Below are 21,460 nucleotides of genomic sequence, written 5' to 3' on the forward strand. Positions count from 1 at the left end.
TATGTGAAGAGAAAAAAGAAATTTTGTTCTAGCATAGAGCCCTGAGAGACCCCAAAGGTAATATCTGCTGAACAAGATAAAGCTCCGTCTATTGTAATAAGGTCAATAAAAAAAGCAAACACTCACTCAAATCTGGTTTAACATACTGTGGTCGGAGCTCTTCCTTTAAAGGTAGGAGAAGTTGTCCCTTAAAGGCAGGGGCAACTATAAAAGACTTTTGGATGGTGAAATATTATTAAATTGGTAAAAATGTGTGCAGATTCTAGTTTAAAGCCATTTCTCTGCAATATATTCCATGTTATTTAGTGTGCTAAATGCCAAATAAACAGGTTTTTTTATTCAGAAAATGTAAAAGGCTATACAGTGGGGAGAACAAGTATTTGATACATTGCTGAATCTGCAGGTTTTCCCACTTACAAAGCATGTAGAAATTTTTATCATAGGTACACTTCAACTGTGAGAGACGGAATGTAAAACAAAAATCCAGAAAATCACATTGTATGATTAATAATTAATTAGCATTTTATTGCATGACATAAGTATTTGATCACCTACCAACCAGTAAGAATTCCGGCTCTCACAGACCTGTTAGTTTTTCTTTAAGAAGCCCTCCTGTTCTCCACTCATTACCTGTATTAACTGCACCTGTTTGAACTCGTTACCTGTATAAGAAAGACCTGTCCACACACTCAATCAAACAGACTCCAACCTCTCCACAATGGCCAAGACTAGAGAGCTGTGTAAGGACATCAGGGATAAAATTGTAGACCTGCACAAGGCTGGGATGGGCTACAGGACAATAGGCAAGCAGCTTGGTGAGAAGGCAACAACTGTTGGCGCAATTATTAGAAAATGGAAGAAGTTCAAGATGACGGTCAATCTCCCTCGGTCTGGGGCTCCATGCAAGATCTCACCTCGTGGGGCATCAATGATCATGAGGAAGGTGAGGGATCAGCCCAGAACTACACGGCAGGACCTGGTCAATGGCCTGAAAAGAGCAGGGACCACAGTTTCAAAGAAAACCATTAGTAACACACCACGCCGTCATGGATTAAAATCCTGCAGCGCACGCAAGGTCCCCCTGCTCAAGCCAGCGCATGTCCTGGCCCGTCTGAAGTTTGCCAATGACTATCTGGATCATCCAGAGGAGGAATGGGAGAAGGTCATGTGGTCTGATGAGACAAAAATAGAGCTTTTTGGTCTAAACTCCACTCGCCGTGTTTGAAGGAAGAACAAGGATGAGTACAACCCCAAGAACAGCATCCCAACCGTGAAGCATGGAGGTGGAAACATCATTCTTTGGGGATGCTTTTCTGCAAAGGGGACAGGACGACTGCACCGCATTGAGGGGAGGATGGATGGGGCCATGTATCGCGAGATCTTGGCCAACAACCTCCTTCCCTCAGTAAGAGCATTGAAGATGGCTCGTGGCTGGGTCTTCCAGCATGACAACGACCCAAAACACACAGCCAGGGCAACTAAGGAGTGGCTCCGTAAGAAGCATCTCAAGGTCCTGCAGTGGCCTAGCCAGTCTCCAGACCTGAACCCAATAGAAAGTCTTTGGAGGGAGCTAAAGTCCGTATTGCCCAGTGACAGCCCCGAAACCTGAAGGATCTTGAGAAGATCTGTATGGAGGAGTGGGCCGAAATCCCTGCTGCAGCGTGTGCAAACCTGGTCAAGAACTACAGGAAACATCTGGTCTCTGTAATCGCAAACATAGGTTTCTGTACCAAATATGAATTTCTGTTTTTCTGATGTATCAAATACTTATGTCATGCAGTAAAATGCAAATTAATTATTTAAAAATCATACGACGTGATTTTCTGGATTTTTGTTTTAGATTCCTTCTCACAGTTAAAGTGTACCTATGATGCAAATGACAGACTTCTACATACTTTGTAAGTGGGAAAACCTGCCAAATCGACAGTGTATCAAATACTTGTTCTCCCCACTGTACATAGACATAAGATTTTCAGACTGTTGTATTTAATCTTTTTCCATCTTAAGTGGTCATTTTTTTTTCTGTTTGTGGCTATTCTCCAGCTCTTCCTGCTCATCCTGTAGATCTTTTGCATGTCGTTGTGGTGTTTTGCGTCCATTTCTAGAGGTTTTAATACTCCTTTAAGTGGTTTTGTTTCTCATTTAGCATCTTTTTGTAGTGTTTTAACTTTGTATTCGACTGTCTAATGTTAACATGTCCCTTCACTAGCTTGATTCCTTCCCTTAACCTCCTTATTCAAGCTTTTGCAACAGTGACTGATACATCCAAGCATCTAAGCATTTTTTAAGATAAACAGAGATATAAATGACTTCCTAGGAGAAAAATGTCCAATTATAAATTATTTTTTATGCACCTCGCCCCTTCTTTTGACCTGCATTGTATGTGTCCCTTGTTCTATATATATTATATATATATATAGTGCAGTTGAACTATGTAATAAAAATATAGGCTTATAAATCAATCAGGACGGGATTTCAGTGTGGTTAATGTGCAATGGTTAATTTCATAAGGTTTTGTAATATGGCTATATAATGTAAGCTACCTAGTTTGTGAGTTTGTGAATGACTTGAAAATGGCACAAGCTGCTCAATCAGAATAGCCCAGCCAAAAGTTCATATTGACAGAAGTTGAATATGTCTCTGCCACAGTAATGACCTGACTTTGACAAGTTGGTACTTGACATAACAGTCTTGAAGTTTGAGCTGTATGGACTCAAAAGTAGGCTACTACTCGAGGTGAAACATTTGTCAGACAATGACAGAACATAACACAAACATAACACAAATAAAACACCTTTAGTTTCTCTCTCAAGCTCAACAAACAGGTAATGGGTAAATGCAACAGGTTATCCATCTAGAAGACCTTGAATGATCACAATAATAAAAGATGAATTGGACTTAACATAACAAGAGCCTTTTTCAGAAAACTATGTGTAGAAACGAGACAATAGCCCCCTGGTGAGACCAAAATAGTCAAAGTTTCTACAAGACCCACTAATCTTTCCACGTCGAGCCAACTCAGAGCTGAGCCACAGCAACAACCCGTTGCTCTGGGCAGTCTATTAGAGCTGCATGATCAAACATGTCAAACCCCGCATAAGGTCCCAAGACAAAGCCAGAACTATCTCCAGCATCTGTTGTTCAAAGCAGGCCATCAGGGGCTCCGATGGAATTCCTCCAGAATAGAAATGTTAAGAAAGGAAGCACTTTGACGACAAACAGCATTGCTATGTAATACATTGTAGTGATATAAATGTCCCCGCTGGTAGAACTGCATTACAGTTGATTATTTTCCTAAGGTTATTTGACTTTTATCCTAAATTAACAATTGCTAAACCCTGCAAGACAAACAGCTGTGAATCACATTAGTATTGATTCTTTTTATTTGACAATTTAACTCAATACACTTGTTGGTGGGGGAAATGATTGCCCTATTATCAAACTACAGTATTGCCACCTTCATTTTCTTTTTTTGTACATTTTTCAGTTAAAGGGGAGATGGAAAAAGTATTTTTGAGTCTTGCACTTAAACAACATTTTTCCTTAAGGGATTGGTTGCATGCTTGACAGGAGTTGGGCAAGTTACTTCCAAAATGTAATACAGTACATATTACTTATTACTGTCTTTGTAAAGTAATAAGTTACATTTCATTATTACTGTCTCTGAACTGTAATGCCTTACACTACTTTTGCGTTACTTTGAGTTAATTTCACCAAAATAACCGCAGAAGTATGGCTTTAAATGCTAAAATGTAGTTAATTGCAGCTCAATAATTAAAGCTATCTATCTATCTGGCAGTGCATGCTGAAAATGAGGAAAATAGCTAGAAATTAAACTCATGCTCTGTTTAAGTGGGCTAAATAATATTGATACCGGTAACATTACGTCGCTGTTTGTTGTTAATAACATGTTAGTGGTGCCTTGGCACGGCCCTGTAATCTACTCTATGGCAACGTTAGCTCACCTTGTCATTGGTGTGTTAACGGGGATTTGGCTGACAAGCTTTCTAAAAGCCGGTGATTCCACAGAGGACAGAAGCTTCATATCTTCAACACTCTGCCAACGAGTCTCTGAACTTCTCGGGGTTCAAGCAGCAGACCCAGAGAAAGTTACATTATGTTGCTTTGGCCTGCACGTACTTGTGTCTTTTTCTTTTATCAGAGCCTGCAGCTCTGCATTGTGAGCCTGCAGCTCTCAATCGCGAATCTGTTTCTGCAGCCCTCTTAACCAATAGTAAACAGGCTCACTGAGTTACTATTCTACCGGCACAATTATTTCTCTGGTGTCGGAATGTCTCGCCATGTTTGTGAATTCTTAAAAACAAAACACCACATCATTTCGGGTTAAAATGTGTTGTAACTGCGTTACTGAGAATTGTAATTGTGAGAATTGTAACGGGTATTATATTACCCACATTTCAGCAGTAATGCGTTATATTACTGCGTTACAGCAAAAAGTAATATATTACTGTAACTCCATTACTTTTGTAACACGTTACACCCAACTCTGGTCATTAGATAAAAATGTACAGAAAAGTTATTACTTGGGTTAACACTGTTTAGGTGACAGGATCAGGAATATTTATTTGAAATAGCTTTCAGACTGTGGAAGATTTTGCTTTGGTTGGATGTTGGTTACCATAATTGATGTTTTGAATCAGAAATGTTGTGTTTTTGTTTGGTGGTTTTCATTACTTGCCACACCAAGACTAAATGCGACTGAGATCTAAAAAAAGCTGCTTTCATTTCATATTCATATTTTTGAAGTGTAAGTCCTGAATGGTAGGTTGGTAAAATACTTAATTTATATTATGAAAACTAATAAACTTTTTGTCAGTCACCAAATATTTAATTGGGAAAAACAATCCTTGTACACAGCAGAAATTATTCATTTGTGTGCAAGCCTCGCTGAAATTAAATTATAACATTCTGCAAAGGAAGCTGCACAATCAAAAATGACAAATGCTGTCCAAGTACTTGAATCAAAGTTCCACAATCACAAGTAAAGTGAACAGTAATTACCTGCTCAGATGTGATTTCTCAAAGCAAAGAGAAGAAAAACAGACTCACCATATCTGTATCCGACACCGGCCCGAAACTCGTCACGTAGATGTTTGTCCTCACTTCTGTCACACTCTCTGAGGGAACAGACAACAAGGAGCAGGGAAACATTACAGTGAAGTGTGTGTACAAAAAGTTTAGTTGCAGCTCTGTCTGTTAAGCTGATGTTTGTGTACATGACGGTGAAGTCTGCCTGTTGGCATTTAACTAAGCCGCTTCACAAAAACTCCACCGTAATCAAGGGTTAGAGGGACACTAGATTTATGCACGCGAGAAATTGAGAAATTGTGCTCATGTTGGACGGCTTAATACCTGGTTCTCAGTCTTTGTATCATTTTTCCAAAAGATTGCAGGTTTTAGAACGTAATGCAGGACCAAGAACATTCAGAATCTCCTTTAAAAATGTACAAGCATTGGTGATAATAATCCCAGGTATTTCAACAAGGAACTTCAGCTTCAACCTCGTAGTAAAACGGTGATTTGAGCAGCTTCACAGATGCTTTTAAAGTAGTTCAGTAAATCTACAATTTGTCTGGCTCAAGCTAGTTTTGTCCACTACAGCATAAAATGTGCTCTGGGCAGACCCAAGTGTGCATCTTTGGAGAAAAAACATCCCTTTTGACCCAAAAATAATTTTAGTTAGCCTGCCCCAAAAACATTTAACAATCCCTACGGGCCTACTGGCTTGGGAGTAATATGCAGCAGTCAGCGTTTAATATGAGCCTCTGTGTGTGTTCTTTAATTCACATAATGGGCACACTTTGCTGCTATTACACCATTTTATGCTCACATTATAATCTCTTTAGTCTATTGTAGTATGAATCCGGCTTGACTGTTACCAGGCTTGTCTGCTCTGTGTATTCCTATAGGGCCAGGGTTCTTTAATCATAATTACATGTATCGCTGCGTTACATAACGACTGCTTTTGTTCCGTCACAAGGACTTATTAACTATTCTAGATACTGTAACGATGGCCCAATTGATCATTATACACTAAATTAGTCAGGACTTTTTAATGTGATATTAATAATGAGCTGTGGAATAATTATTTCCAAATATTGCGTTGAGTAGGGCTCGAAATGAAAGTCGTGACAGATCAAAATGTGCCCTCTTCAGTGGGCGCTGATTCAGCTTCTCCGGGCCAAATGTGTGAAGCAGCCTTTGGGGCCATTGGTGAGACAAATAGCTACTCCCAGTGGTGCAACAACTACAGAGTGATGAGGCTTTTCTCCAAAAGTGAATGGATCATCGACTCTAACTGTGTCCCAGATCTAACTGACCACCTACAGGTGAAGTCTCCAATCCTGTGGCAAAGGGCCCCCTTGAGAGGGAAGATCCACATCCACATTAATCATTGCTGTGACACAAATAGCTCTCACAAATGTGTGATAATCACAACACCCAGTCAGCAGTTTGCATGGCAGTGGAGGCAGAATGAGATGCCCCTGTTTCTGTTTACAACAATGCACCAGAGCATGGGGCAGAGCTAATAGATGCTGCTGAAAAATGAATTTAAATGGGACTTTTTGTTCCAGTTTTCTATCCAGTGTGTTTCTCTGAGATTGGTCCCACATGACTGTCTCTCACTGGGAATGTGGTTGGTGGAGCAGGTGTGTGGCCAACAGGAGGAAGATTGGTAGCCTTGTCCATAGATGTGTAGAAGCTGTGGACTTTGATTGTGTTGGCCATTCTTAGCAGAGAATCAACTTGTGTCTTTAAGCAGGTAGACGGATCATGAATGTATAAAGGGAGATGAATACAGCATTTGAATAAGGCCCTCGTTCATTCCAGTGAAAGTTGCTCGGTGGTGCTTGAAGGCAACATGGCCTGACTCTTGAGTACAAAGAGTAACCGGATTATCCGGGACAATAAAGCATGCGCACTGGAGTTTTCATTAAGCCCCGCCTCTAATTGAGACGTGTCTGTCTCGGTTAAGTCAAATGAATGAAAAGAGAAACTGGCTTTTAGCGGAATTTTACAACCTTTTGGACCTACTAACTTAAATTACAAAAACGATTCTGTATTTAATGTATTACACACTTTACGAACGCCTGTTTGCCAATGTAAGACCATGAGAAAAAAGTGCTTTGGTACAGGTGACCTCACGGGTTGACACGGAAGTTGTAGTACCACCGTTTGACCACCAGCTGAGAATGCCATTTAAAGTACAACATCTTAACCATAAACAGGGGGTTTCTCGTTAGAAAATTACAATTGCAGATTAATTTAACATAATTCGTTAATTTACAGTATTTTGTCAAATTTAAGGAGTGATTATAATAACATCCATTATTTTTTGCCTCGTTCACCTACTTTAAGTTGCTACTAATTATTTTGACCATTTAAAAAAAAAAAGTCATAAGACTTGTTTGTCTCTTATTTAATATGACCTTGCTCATTTTATTTCCATCTTTAATCTGCATGGTCCTTTTGCTGTTGTAACGCTGTAGATGTCCCTACTGTGAACCAAATGAAGGATTTCTGATTTGAATAGATGCATTTGCAACAGGAAGGATACCATGCTGTCCTATGTCCCAGGGTTGGGCATATCTTATATCAACTAGAGTTAGACTAGAACTGCCCAAAGCATTTTCAGTATTGCTTCCGTTTAACCGACCCCACAGTTTGTCGGTATGTGCAATAATAACAACTATCTTATTTATACGGCACTTTAAGCGAACAGCAGCTTCCGAAGATCTTCACAGTAAATTTTAAAATGAATAAAAACACACAGCATGAAAACACACAAACGACCTAATAAAGGAAAACAAATACCATAAAACACCTGCCTATATAAGTTTGTTTTAGCTGACCTCAGGGGGGGGTCTTCCATAGTATGGGGGCTAGAACGCTCAGAGCATGGTCCGCCTTTTATCGAGCCTGGACCGTGTTGTATTTAATAGGGATAACTGATGTACCCTGATACTCAGAAAAAAAAGAAAGACTAATAAAATACAGATGAAAGATTATTATTGATCATATTTTTGATGAATTAAAACCATAACGAATAAATCCTTTAAATGTTGTTGCCTCATAAATACAACATAGAAAGATTGAATAGGTCTACGATGTTAGCCTTTTAAAAAAAAGGAATGATTAACATATAGTGCGTGTAACATAAATTCAAGTCAACATGTCTATTCATAATCGCATCACAAATGCTCTGCTGTACAATGAATAAAATCCTATATTTCAACCGAGCAGAATTATTCAAGTCATCTTGTACCAGCGTTAGTGGCTCAGTGAGAATTTCCTGGAAATAAAAAGACACATGATGCAAGCCGTCTCTTCTTGTGTGTGGTTGCTCTCGTGTCTCCACTGGCCTTTGTAATTTCAGGGGTCTGGATGGAAGCCTGCTATGTTTCAGGCCTGTACGTTCAGCCGCTGCTCTACAAAGGGAACATTCATGACTGAAAGCCCTGGATGGCCCAGGCTTCAGCAGCTCCTGGCCCTTGGAGAAGTGAACCTCGGCACGGACGCAGAGTATGACATTAATGTCTTGTGCCGGGTTCCTCTCTGCGGTTGCTGTCATGGAGTCCAGGTCATATAGCCTGGTGCCTCTGCAGCCTGATAGCCCCGCTTGTGGCTCCAACATTAAGCAGCAGAGCAGAAATGACCATTCCAGCTGGCTGGCTGAAAAATGGCAAAGCCTGCTTCAGCATGTGGACTTGCTGCTCTGCAGTTCGTTATGCTTGGGGGTGCAATGGATGACATGGCATCAATTTGTGTGATTTCCACTGACACGTGCTTATTTGCCAATCGGGCATGATTGAACAAAGACTCCAAACAAAGGGAAAAGATTTTCTGCACCAAGTGAACTGACAGGTCTGTTTGCAGCAGCATTTATCAAAGACCAAAGTGTATATGACTTGTAGTGAGAGATGTTCATGTGGATATGGATGTATAATAAGAACTGGATACAGCGTCAGAGGCGGGGCCTCGTTCATTCCATCAGAGCTGCTCATTGGCGGATGGAGACAAAATGGCCTGAGATTCTCGGGAGCATAACGTCACAAATTACACATCATGCCTGGCAGAAATACCCGTATGTGGCCCCATACAGCATGTACAGCGGTGTTACCCCTTAAGCCCCGCCCCCGATCTCCAGCTCTGGCTCAGTCGAATGAATGGAGAAAGAAAATAACTCTGGATTTACTTTATAGTGCATTTTACAATTTTAAGGACCGAATGACTTAAATTAGGGCTAAACAGGTTCATACTGGGTTGTTTAATTTGTTCTAAAAAATATCTGCTGATTTACAGACATCTCTTTCCCAATGTAAGTCAATGGGAAAAACTCTTTCTGGGCCCGGTGACGTCACGGACTGATACGGAAATTTTAGTACCGCCATTTGGCCACAACGAATATTTTCCTCAGAGTCCGGAGCACTTCCTGGGGGTTCGATGTATCCTCCCCAATCATCCATTTTCTTTTTTCCAAGAGCTAAAACAGTGAGGCAGTGTGTGTGATGTATCCATGCAGTGCCGCTCACCTCCCAGCCCTGGACGTAGCCTGTTGTCATATCCATCCAACAGCCGGTCTAGGATCCGGGTGAAAATGGTGATATTGTCTCTACTATCATCAGGCAACGGCTCTCTGTGTCCAACCACTGCCCTGCAGGAAGCAAAGGAGACGGAAGGGGGGAGTGAAAAGATGGAAATCATATAAAGTGTAATAAAAAAAACTTTAATATAAAAACGGATATTTTGTTCCCCTGGAGCTCCGAGGAAATTGCAAGCATTCAGTGCCACTGCTGTTTATTTCAGCCAGTGAAATTGGATCTACTTTCTAACCGTAAACAGGTTTAAATGTCAAACATACAAAAATATACATCGATGAACATATAGGCTTACCAACTATTTTACAGTTATCTAACAGACCATGATCCAAAATGTATTATTTGGAATATTAACAGTTGGACACATTCAACATTATCCCAAACTGTAAACATGAGATATTGTATTCTAAAACGTATAATCTAGTCTTATTCCGCTTGCCTTTTTTTTTATATATTTATCAAGTATTTAAAATCTCAAGTGATGCGCCTCAGGTTTTAATCATTATTTGGAAAACAGCTACTGGTTGTCTTTGTTCTTTTTATTTCTTCTTTATACAGTGGAACACTGTATTTTACAAAAACAACAGTACATTTATGATAATGAATTCCTTCCCAAGAAGGAGCATTTTGTTAGAAGATTCATCATATGCTATCAGCCACTAGTTATTCATTTACATTGCCCACAATCCCCAGCAGAAAAATAATGTGGTGAGATGAAAAGGCCACTATACTGTAGCTGGAACACTGATGAGTTAATGAGTAGCGTCTTTAATTAAACTTAAATCCCCGAGGAGCTGACCTATTATATCCAAGTAATCCCCATCAACAAGCAGTCCGTGTCCTGATGCACTATCACGGACTCAGACTGCTCGGCAGAGAGGAAGCTTTAAGGAATTATGTGCTTTATGAGTAACCCGAATTTCCCCTGATTGTTGCTCTAAAGTAGGCTTGCACTCGCAACAGCAAATCTGTCTTTACCTCTTCAAATGGCTTAATCTCTCCTATAATACTAACTTCACAACAGTCCATCTGAGCTACAACCGCAGGTCACTTCTTAAAATGTATGCAATTGTACTTATCATCATCACTTTGGGGTGTTTATGGGTTCCAAATGACACTTATGCATGCTCTGAAAAGCAAACTTCAATTTCAGGCATTTTGGGAAATAGCTTCAGTGTAGCTAAGCGGCTATTACACAGGGATATGTGGGTAATACCAACATATCCACTTCCTTTACATTGTAATGCAACCCGTGCAGTACAGTTTGACAAACCAGGACGATGAAGATTTATGAAGCCTTAAAACAGAAAGGTAGGTTTTTATTGATCCAATGGCATATGCAGTAGCCTTTATTGGACATGAATATTGACTCCTGCATATGTCACTGCGCCAGGAGCTTTCTGTGGAGGAGACTATAGAGGGATAAGATAAATTGCCTTTCATCCCAACCACTGAGCCACAGCACAGGCGGCCCCCAAAGGGTTGCATCTTCAACCCTTACACAACCCACTTCATAGCTCATTCCCCATTCCTAAATATGCACCACACAACCGTAATTGGTCTCAAAACCAACAACAACCACCAAGACCAGCGGCAAGCAGGTAGTCTAAACAGCCACTTCATCACAACCTCCAGCTCAACACATCAAAAACACAAGGACTCATTATAGATTTCCTGCTCGGCCCCCTCTCCAAAACCCCTTTACATGTCTCAGGAGGACCCATAACCATCACTGACTTATTCAAATTTATGGCACAGATATCGGCAACAGACCCGCATGTAACATCATTAAACACCCAGCACTATAAAAGCCCAACAAGCACTGTTTTACCTACTAAATTAAAAGTAAAAAAAAGCCTCTTCTTTCAGTTTTACCATCATGGAGAGCATCTCAACCATGACAGTTACAGCACGGTCTGCAGTGCATATTCGATAAATCATACAATATAATTACCCCCAACCCCTACCATCAGTTATAGATAGATTAGAGATAATATGTGAATATTAGCACAGGTAGAAAAAATGCTACCTGTGCCGGCCGCATCCAGGAAATAACGACGGCGTCTTTAATTGACACGCAATTAGAACTTTTTCATATTAAAAGTCCCCTCGATGAGTCCCAATCCATTCACATGTATGGGGGATTCACAGGAAAAGGCATGCATGCAATCCAGTGAAATTTGATCACATTGATATCAGTCTCTTTTCAAGTCAAGGAGCTGTATTATGATTGTAAAGTAAATCTAAGAAAAAATCATAATACATAAGATCGTTGCTGCTGCTTTAGATTAAAAACTGTTCATATGTGAATGACTATTACTGTAAAGCTGCCACAGAAAACACAAGACTGTTTTGTAGACATATTTTTAATAAACAGTTATTCATTTGTGTTTTGAACATTGCATGGAGTGATGGAACAAATCTGATCAAATGAGAAAGAGGCGACAGGCGGCACACTTTTAATTTCTCAGCAAACAAACCTAACCATGTCGAGCATTGTATGGAAAGTCACCACATCCTTTTTAAACGTGGTTTGGTGGCACTGTAAACAGACACCAGACACTCTTCTGTTGTATTTTTATTACAACGTAGCTGCAAATAGTGTAATATCAGACCCCACTTGCTGTTACCACAGTAACATCAAGTACAGCTAGTGCTGCAATCTTAGGGATTATAACTTTAAGAAGGAAGTACTAACGATTTGTCAGATGATGTCAGATATTTTGAGGCTCAATAGCTCCACTGAGACTGAGGCTTTTAACAGCAAGCTCACAATGTTCACCTCATCGCGTCAAGCACAGTTTGATGTATTCTGGGTGTCAAATGGGTACCAGAGAGTATAATTAAGCTCTTAACAGAGAGTGTATTTGGAAGAGATGTACATTTTTATTGGCTTTTTTCTTTACAAATCAAAACGTGACAGGACATTATGTTTGAGGCATCTCAGACACAGAAAACACCAAACACAGAGAGCTTCAGAAATGGCTGGGACGAGCTTAACTGCACTAATGTCTCACTTTGCATGAATCATATATCAAACAAAAAGCCTTTGTGGCCCCTCAGACGGCACAAGAGGAAACTCAAAAATTAATGAGAAACCTTTAGTCCCATGGAACCCATTCTAACAATGTCTGCTGCACACTAAAATATCCACTTCTGAAAAAACAAAGTGTCTGTGTGCATTACCGTAGCACACACACACTCTCTCTGACACACATAAACATGTGCTTATGTCTTCCAGTATCAGCCAGCTGTTAAATTCCCAGATGAGGGAAAAAATGGGACATTCCATCTGAATTCCACATCATTTTTGTTGAAACTCACAGGTTTTATAACCATGCCAGCCGCTTGTTTTACTTCCTTAGTCCTCTTCATTATCCACAAATGTCTCACTACTGGTATAGAAAAGCCTGATAAGAGAAGAAAAGGCAGAGCAGTCATTATATTCTTGAACTATTCACACAAAAATAGACTGAAAAGAACAAACATGTTTGTCTGAGAAAAAGTTACAAAAGGAGGATAAATGTAAAGGTCCTGTAGATGTAAACATTTGAGATGTATAGACAGATTTTGTACATCAAATCTCATTTCAATGTGATGCTGAATTCAACTTATCCAACCTTCATAAATTATTCAGATTGGTCATGGGTTTAGTACATAAATAATGTTAATTATTAATAACTGCCATGCTGTCCGATTGCATTATTCTGTGCGATGGCTGTGAAATTGCAAAGTTTGACGGTGAAAAATAAATTGTTTGTATTTGATCAGGAGATAACGAATGCTGTGTGAGGCAAGCCTGAAAAACGTTGTTGCCAAAAGGCCCCAAGACGCATCTGACTAAATCTGTCATGTAGTTTAATTGTTAATTATGCATCTCTTTGCTACACAACTGCACCCAAGTGACTGCTGATTGGCTGATTAGAACAGGTCACTAGTTGCTACAGGCAGGAAACAAGCTTGTGCAGATGTTTTTTTATACACCTTTTTTATCTTTTTTGTAGACAGTGTTGCAGCAGTTTGACATTTAAGGGTACAAAAATTGTCATGCTCTACAATTTGTGACAAGAAAATCACTGCCTCATCCAGGAACACCTCGAAGTAAATGGAGCAGTGAAAAGTGCACAATGTTGACCGGAGGATGTTTGACTGCAGGAAACCACACATGTTGCAATGTTACTAAGAAGCCTGGCATGGAAAACCTTGACTCATGAATAAGTGAATGAATGTGTTTTTGGATTCAAATGAACACATTCACATTTAAACACAGTGTAAAGCAGTAGCATATGAAACCTAAATTCTTCTGATGAATCATTAGACGGGTGAAATAAATGTATACTGTGTGTGCAAACATAGGGTAGGGACGAATTGTCCAAAAATCAGCTCCTATCGTCTTCTCCTATGCTCTATTCCTTGACCTCTGTGTGAAACGTCATGCGGTTAAGGAATAGTGGATAGGAGAATTCAAAAGGACTTAGGAAAAGACGACCAGGCTTCAAGAGAATCCGCCTGCACTTACACTATCCAACGTATTTATGATGCGCCAGCGGACGTTATTTACGTGCGTCTGCTGTGGGGGAACTACAGTTCACTGTACAGGACTACTGAAAGCGCGTCTACTCTGCACCGTACTCTGATGGTGTTGTTTTATGCTTTATGAACGTGGACAACAGTGAAACATGTATTCTTTTAGGTTGGAATTGTACGGAATGAAAAAAGTAAAGTGAAACTTATGCCTGTGACAAACACTGTGAAATGTGTACTTGATTTGATCATTTCAGTTAAAAGGTAACGTTCATATTTCTCCTTTTGATTAATATAGAGCTGTACGTTCAAAACAAAGCACTTTGGCAAGTTATGGCATATGTTTTAAAACGCTTAATAAGCACCGTAACTTTCATGATGAGCATTTCTCGTCACGATCGGTTGTTTCCGTGAACGGCCGATTGTTGTGTCATGGCAAAAGTTGCGGCCGCAAGGCATTGTGGGACAGCATTCTCTCCTTTTCTTTTGTAAAGGAAGGTCCAGTGTTTCCTAAGCTAAAGGAGGTTATAAAGGAAGTTTCAAAGCTCCTTTCCTATCATCTAGAGCAGGGGTGCCCAACCTTTTTTTAACCAAGATCTACTTTTAAAGTTGATAGTGTGTCGAGATCTACCAAGCCATAACGAAAGCCATAGCGTAGCCACAATTAATTGTGCACCTATATAATAACACAATTTTCTGACACAAAGATCAAGTTTTAACAATAATAATAAATGTATTGAAGTAAATGTACGTCGTGCAAGGAATAAGCACAAGTAGGCCTAGGACTGGCCCGTAACAACACAACAACATACAACCCAATTAATACAATGTCTAATTCAAGTTGGAAAAGTGTTTCTCTAACTTAGTGGGACTTCTGACACTGAGAGGAGGAAGCTAGTCTCTCATAGTCCGGACAGTAGCTGAGTGCCAGCCGTAAGCAGGCCGCAAGGTGGTCATCAGTCATGGTGGATCTGTATTTTGACCTAATGATTTTCATATGTGAAAAGGCAGACTCACACAAATATGTTGATCCGAAAAGTGCAGTCAAATTCTTTGCAGTTTGTCTGAGGTTGGGGTACTTCTCTTTCTGCATTAGATTCCAGAATTGGACATTTGTGTCAGGTCTCTTGATTTGAGTTCAATGTCATTATTTGGAGTGAGGATCTCATTCTCAATAGCACCGCTATCCAGGTTGAAGAGTGATGCCACTTTGGACGTTATACAATCCACATCTATATTTTCCCCAAATGGAAAACTGAGAAAACTGACAACAGGCTCAATGGATGCAAAGTCAGTAAAGCGCCTGTCAAATTCTGACAAGATGCTTTGCACTTGATCGTCATAACCTGCACTCTCAAGCTCCGCAGTCTTTGCCCTGGCGCTTAAGTTCTGTGTCCATGTGTGGAAAGTTCCGCAGATCACACTATTGCAACCTGCTTGATAGCAGCTGCAACTTGCTTTTAAAGGTGTTCACGGAGCTGATCATGTTGATGATGTGTTTGTTCTTACCCGGCAGCTCTAGATTCAAGTTATTGAGCTTGTCAGTCAGATCGGTAAGAAAGGCTAAATCCAAGAGCCACTGACTGTCTTCTAGCTGTGCATATTTGAACAGAAATTCTTTAATTGAAGAGGGGCAACTTGCTCTTACTAACAAATTCCATAAAAACCTGAAAAATATCTGTGCCTATTGTGTGCCCTTTCAAAGGCAAAATGGTCAGCAGCTCTTCTTTTACACTCATATTGTCGAAAACCATTCTAATGAACACACATAGCTGAGCCACATCCACAGCATCAGTGGATTCACCGAATTGCAGAGAAAAACACTCACATGTTTCAATATCATTCTTCAATTGCTTTTCAACATCCTCCGCCATTCCCTCGCATCGCCGTGTAACAGAATTTCTTGATAGCTGCACATCCTGAATAGCAGACACAATCTCTTTTCGATTTTTAAAATCGGCAAAAAGCGCATCTGCGACTTCCATGAACGCTTCTTTCACAATCTCACCATCCTTGAAAGATTTTTTTCCTTTTGCAAGAACACGAAAGACACTAGTGGTATTGTGCTGGTAAAAATGGACTGTTGTGCTGCTAGCTGACTTTTCAAGTCCTTGACTTTTTGGGCGCGAAGTGGTGATTTAGCTGGGAAGTTTGTATCGTAGCTCTTGTGGACCGTCTTGAAATGACGCTCCAAATTCCCTTTCTTTGATAAAGTATTTATTGTTTCTTAATTGGTCGTGTTCTGTAGAAGTCTTATCCGCATCAGATCTGCAATGTTCTGCTGAGATAAATGGCTTTATTTCTCAGCTCGTATGGAAATATATGACATGCTTATTAGTGCACACAAGTTCACATGCTCTGAAAACCTGTAGCATGAACAAACAGAGTCTCTGAATAATTCTCCACCCTTTCATGTCGCTGTAGTCTGCTTTTGCCGTAATGGTATTCATTAATGTGAAGGATGTTGCAGATAATAAAGTAGCCAGTTTGTGGGCATCCTGTCTTGTATGGTGGGTGACTGACTGGGTTGGTGGGAAAAATCACAATATGTTAAAATTGTTGGGTGCAATCTGCATATCATCAATTTATGATGACATGGCCTTGACTATGGCAGACGTTTACCTGTTGTGTAGCATCAATTTTGTGCTAGCTCAATGTTATGTTGATTATTTGCAGTTGACAACAGTAACCATTTACTAATTCTGAGAAGCTATTAAGTGCAAACAAGAAAAGACATAGCTCTATGTGCATAAACATTCTTCTCATCGAGTAGGTAGTTGTGTAGAAGGCTAAAAGGCTTTTCAAGCAGGTTTTTTAAAAATACGGTCCTTTTTTAAGTATTTTCTTTCGTAAATTTGAAAGTGCTCCTTCGGGCCGTCAGCATATCATTATTATATGTATTGTATCTTCATAGAATTTCAGGACCTTGTAGGACGACGGGCATCAATGTGTGTGTAGGCTGAGCAGAGTGAAGAGCATGGACCTGATCCAAGGTCAGTGCACTGAACCAGGCTGACAGGTGAGGCAGGCCCGGCCGGAAGAGATGTTCTGTAGCGCTGGTCTTTCAGGTCAAGCGGGTAACTGCTGCCAGCCAGGAGGTGTTGAGGAGGTGTTGAGTGAATGGGGAAGCGGGAGCGAAGTGAGCAGTAACTAGAGCTGTTAGGGTGGGGGGTGAAGGTGCTTTAATAGCTGACAGTGACGGCAACTAGATTAGTGAGGAGGAGTAATGTCACAAGTGCTCCCTTCAGGGACTGATTTGACTTCTTTCATGGGTCCAGTTATTTTATCCTACAGCTTCTGGATGGTGAATATTTGCAGCAGACTGAAACTAAATCCTCACTACACACGGCTTGGCACACATTTAATTATCTGCTAAAGAAAAGAGCACTGAGGGGACATCAAGAGAGACCAGCAGAGAAGTCGACCAATTAGGACCGGAGTCATAAACCGTGGTTGGCCAACGAACTGTTCCTCTGTCACGTATGCAGCATGGCTACAACCACCTTCAAGGTCCTCTGAAATGGTATTACCTCCTTAATGTGATGCATTCCCTTTTAAAGGAGGATGTCTGGGCATCGTATGGGACATTGAGAAAGCAATCTTCAGCGGAAGCTAATGGGCTTAGGCAGTTTTAGTTGATAGGATAGCAATCGGTTTATTGGTTGGATTTTTGCCAGGAGGTGGAAGGATAACATAAGCTTTGACCTACATGGCCAAACAAGATAAGGCTTTGTTCAAAAATACCTTAAGCTCTGTGTGAAGAAACAAGAGGTGCACCGGTCAATCTCGTATATCGGATTTCTTGAGTTGCTACTTACAGATTTACAAACCTTTGAGACCCACTTAGCATCTTTATTTCTAAAAAGTTGTGAGCGAAAAATGTATCCACTTATTCATACCATCAGCGAAAATAATGATATATTTAAATCTGTTAAATTGGAATTCATTAGCAGCAAGCATAGATATCATACCCCAATCATTGACAGCTGGTTTGGAGATTTCAATTATAGTTAATATAGCAGCAGAATTCAACTTAACTGTACAAACCTAAGTTCTGACCAGCATATCGAAGTGTAATGCTAAATAAATGTAGTATTTTATAAGTTTAGCTTTGAAAGATGAACATTGTTGAACTATATCAGATTATAAGAGAAGGGATGAACTAAGTCTGATTCATCCGCAGCCCAACAAACATTTGGCTGCTTAATGCATCTTGAACTGAAAGTGGGCACCTCCGGAAATGCCTCGGCATCCCCCCCCTTAACCACCTCATCCCTCTAAATGTGCGTCACCCCCTCTGGAGCGATGTGTGAGCCGCGGATGACTGATAAGAATCCTGATATCCATCCACCCCTAAAGTGCCCAGACGGCGCACTCGCTGTACTGTCTTCCTGCTGAGCGCTGGGGGCGAGCGAGATCGAAAGGAAGGGATTAGTGGGGCTGCTAGGAGCTTTGTGGAGAAGATATATTGGAAGCTGATGACATTCTTTTCTTGACAGTGGTTTTTAGGGGCACTGGTTTATGTATTATATATGTCGCAACAAATCTTTAATTTGGTCTTGTCATCTAAAACCCACAATGAGGGGAAAAGGCACAGGGGAGGGGATTTCTAATTAGAGCATTCTTGATTAATAAATAGTCAATTCCGAGCTTGAAATTCATGCAGGAGCTAACCTTTACAACACAACTAATCTTCCTCACCAGGTCTTCCCACTCATAATCTCTCCTAGTCTACCAACAATATATTGATAATGTTATGCAGCGGCACATTATGCAGCATATTGTCTACTACCAATGGGTGCCTTGTAACATTCAAAGCACTCACAATATGACTGATTTTTCTTTGTTTGCTTCTTACTCTAGCCGTCCACGTGCCTGTTTTGTGCAGATAATATGCACCAGAGAGAAACTGAAGGGAGGGGATGTGATAGCTGCAAACATACAGTAGCTTTGGCTTACTCTAGGGACAACTGTCACATCTATATTCGTTCATCTAGGACAAACTTTCTGACGCTACTACTTTCATCCACTTTGGTTCCAGGATTTGAGTAGAGCTTCAAAAATGTATTTTTCTCTTTTTGGAGAATTGGTAAAAGCTGGAACTTATGTAATATGGGAAAGCACTTGAAAAAAAACACTTGAAACTGTAGATACAGTGGGGCAAAAAAGTATTTAGTCAGCCACCAATTGTGCAAGTTCTCCCATTTAAAAAGATGAAAGAGGCCTGTATTTTTTATCATAGGTATACCTCAACTATGAGAGACAAAATCAGAAAAAGAAATCCAGGAAATCACATTGTAGGATTTTTAATGAATTAATTGGTAAATTCCTCGGTAAAATAAGTATTTGGTCACCTACAAACAAGCAAGATTTCTGGCTCTCACAGACCTGTAACTTCTTCTTTAAGAGGCTCCTCTGTCCTCCACTCGTTACCTGTATTAATGGCACCTTTTTGAACTCGTTATCAGTATAAAAGACACCTGTCCACAACCTCAAACAGTCATACTCCAAACTCCACTATGGCCAAGACCAAAGAGCTGTCAAAGGAGACCAGAGACAAAATTGTACACCTGCACCAGGCTGGGAAAACTGAATCAGCAATAGGTAAGCAGCTTGGTGTGAAGAAATTAACTGTGGGAGCAATTATTAGAAAATGGAAGACATACAAGACCACTGCTAATCTCCCTCGATCTGGGGCTCCACGCAAGATATCACCCCGTGGGGTCAAAATGATCACAAGAACGGTGAGCAAAAATCCCAGAACCACACGGGGGGACCTAGTGAATGACCTGCAGAGAGCTGGGACCAAAGTAACAGAGGCTACCATCAGTAACACACTACGCCGCCAGGGACTTCAATCCTGCAGTTCCAGACGTGTCCCCCTGCTTAAGCCAGTACATGTCCAGGCCCGTCTGAAGTTTGCTAGAGGGCATTTGGATGATCCAGAAGAGGATTGGGAGAATGTCATATGGTCAGATGAAACCAAAATAGAACTTTTTGGTAAAAACTCAACTCGTCGTGTTTGGAGGAGAAAGAATGCAGAGTTGCATCCAAAGAACACCATACCTACTGTGAAGCATGGGGGTGGAAACATCATGCTTTGGGGCTGTTTTTCTGCAAAGGGACCAGGACGACTGACCCGTGTAAAGGAAAGAATGAATGGGGCCATGTATCGTGAGGTTTTGAGTGAAAACCTCCTTCCATCAGCAAGGGCACTGAAGATGAAGCGTGGCTGGGTCTTTCAGCATGACAATGATCCCAAACACACCGCCAGGGCAACGAAGGAGTGGCTTCGTAAGAAGCATTTCAAGGTCCTGGAGTGGCCTAGCCAGTCTCCAGATCTCAACCCCATAGAAAATCTTTGGAGGGAGTTGAAAGTCCGTGTGGCCCAGCGACAGCCCCAAAACATCACTGCTTTAGAGGAGATCTGCATGGAGGAATGGGCCAAAATACCAGCAACAGTGTGTGGAAACCTTGTGAAGACTTACAGAAAACGTTTGACCTCTGTCATTGCCAACAAAGGGTATATAACAAAGTATTGAGATGAACTTTTGTTATTGACCAAATACTTATTTTCCAAAATAATTTGAAAATAAATTCATTACAAATCCTACAATGTGATTTCCTGGATTGTTTCCCCCATTCTGTCTCTCATAGTTGAGGTATACCTATGATGAAAATTACAGGCCTCTCTCATCTTTTTAAATGGGAGAACTTGCACAATTGGTGGCTGACTAAATACTTTTTTGCCCCACTGTAAGTGCAATTTGAATTGTCCCTCTAAATACAGAAGACTGGGATGTCTTTAATGTAAATATGGTTCCATACAGGATTATTTGTAATCAGCTTCATGTTTCCTTAAATGTGTAATCTTAATCCATCATCAGTTTGAATAATGTATTTACTACTATGATTAAACGCCTGCACTAAGTATGAGACATTCCTTGGCAATTCTTTAAGTTGAGGACTATTTAGCAAATGACGGCATGCTAACGTGCTAAAATAAGATCGTGAACATCGTAAACGATACACCTGATTAGCATCAACACATTCATTGTCATTGTGAGAATGTTAGCATGTTGACGATAGCATGCATCTTGAAGTACATCTAGACTCAGAGCTGTAGAGGCAATGTCAAGCACAGGGTTATGTCCTCAAAAACTTTCTACATCTCGTAAAGCTGTTATTTCATATTCTGCACTTTGGAAAGCCACTTATGAACAAGGTCAAAGTTTAAATAATTTGAACTTTGAATGCAGCATTTGTAGCCAAATCGAAGTGCGCTCACACTGCTGCACGTTGACGCCCCACCTTCG

At 40.5% G+C, this 21,460-nt stretch overlaps 1 protein-coding gene across 2 annotated transcripts in view; it reads right to left on the reverse strand.

Annotated features, from left to right (window-relative positions):
- Window positions 1-21,460, reverse strand: part of gabra3 (gamma-aminobutyric acid type A receptor subunit alpha3) — a 94,370-nt gene that overhangs the window by 34,092 nt on the left and 38,818 nt on the right. For both annotated transcript variants that reach the window (XM_063896211.1, XM_063896210.1), the window contains exons 3-4: window positions 9,555-9,676; window positions 5,071-5,138 (exon numbers count right to left, since the gene is read on the reverse strand). In XM_063896211.1, the coding sequence (XP_063752281.1) occupies window positions 5,071-5,138; window positions 9,555-9,676 (190 nt within the window). The remainder of the gene's footprint in view (window positions 1-5,070; window positions 5,139-9,554; window positions 9,677-21,460) is intronic.

Source organism: Eleginops maclovinus, chromosome 11 (genome assembly GCF_036324505.1).
Source record: "Eleginops maclovinus isolate JMC-PN-2008 ecotype Puerto Natales chromosome 11, JC_Emac_rtc_rv5, whole genome shotgun sequence".
In the NCBI taxonomy this organism is placed as follows: Eukaryota; Metazoa; Chordata; class Actinopteri; order Perciformes; family Eleginopidae; genus Eleginops; species Eleginops maclovinus.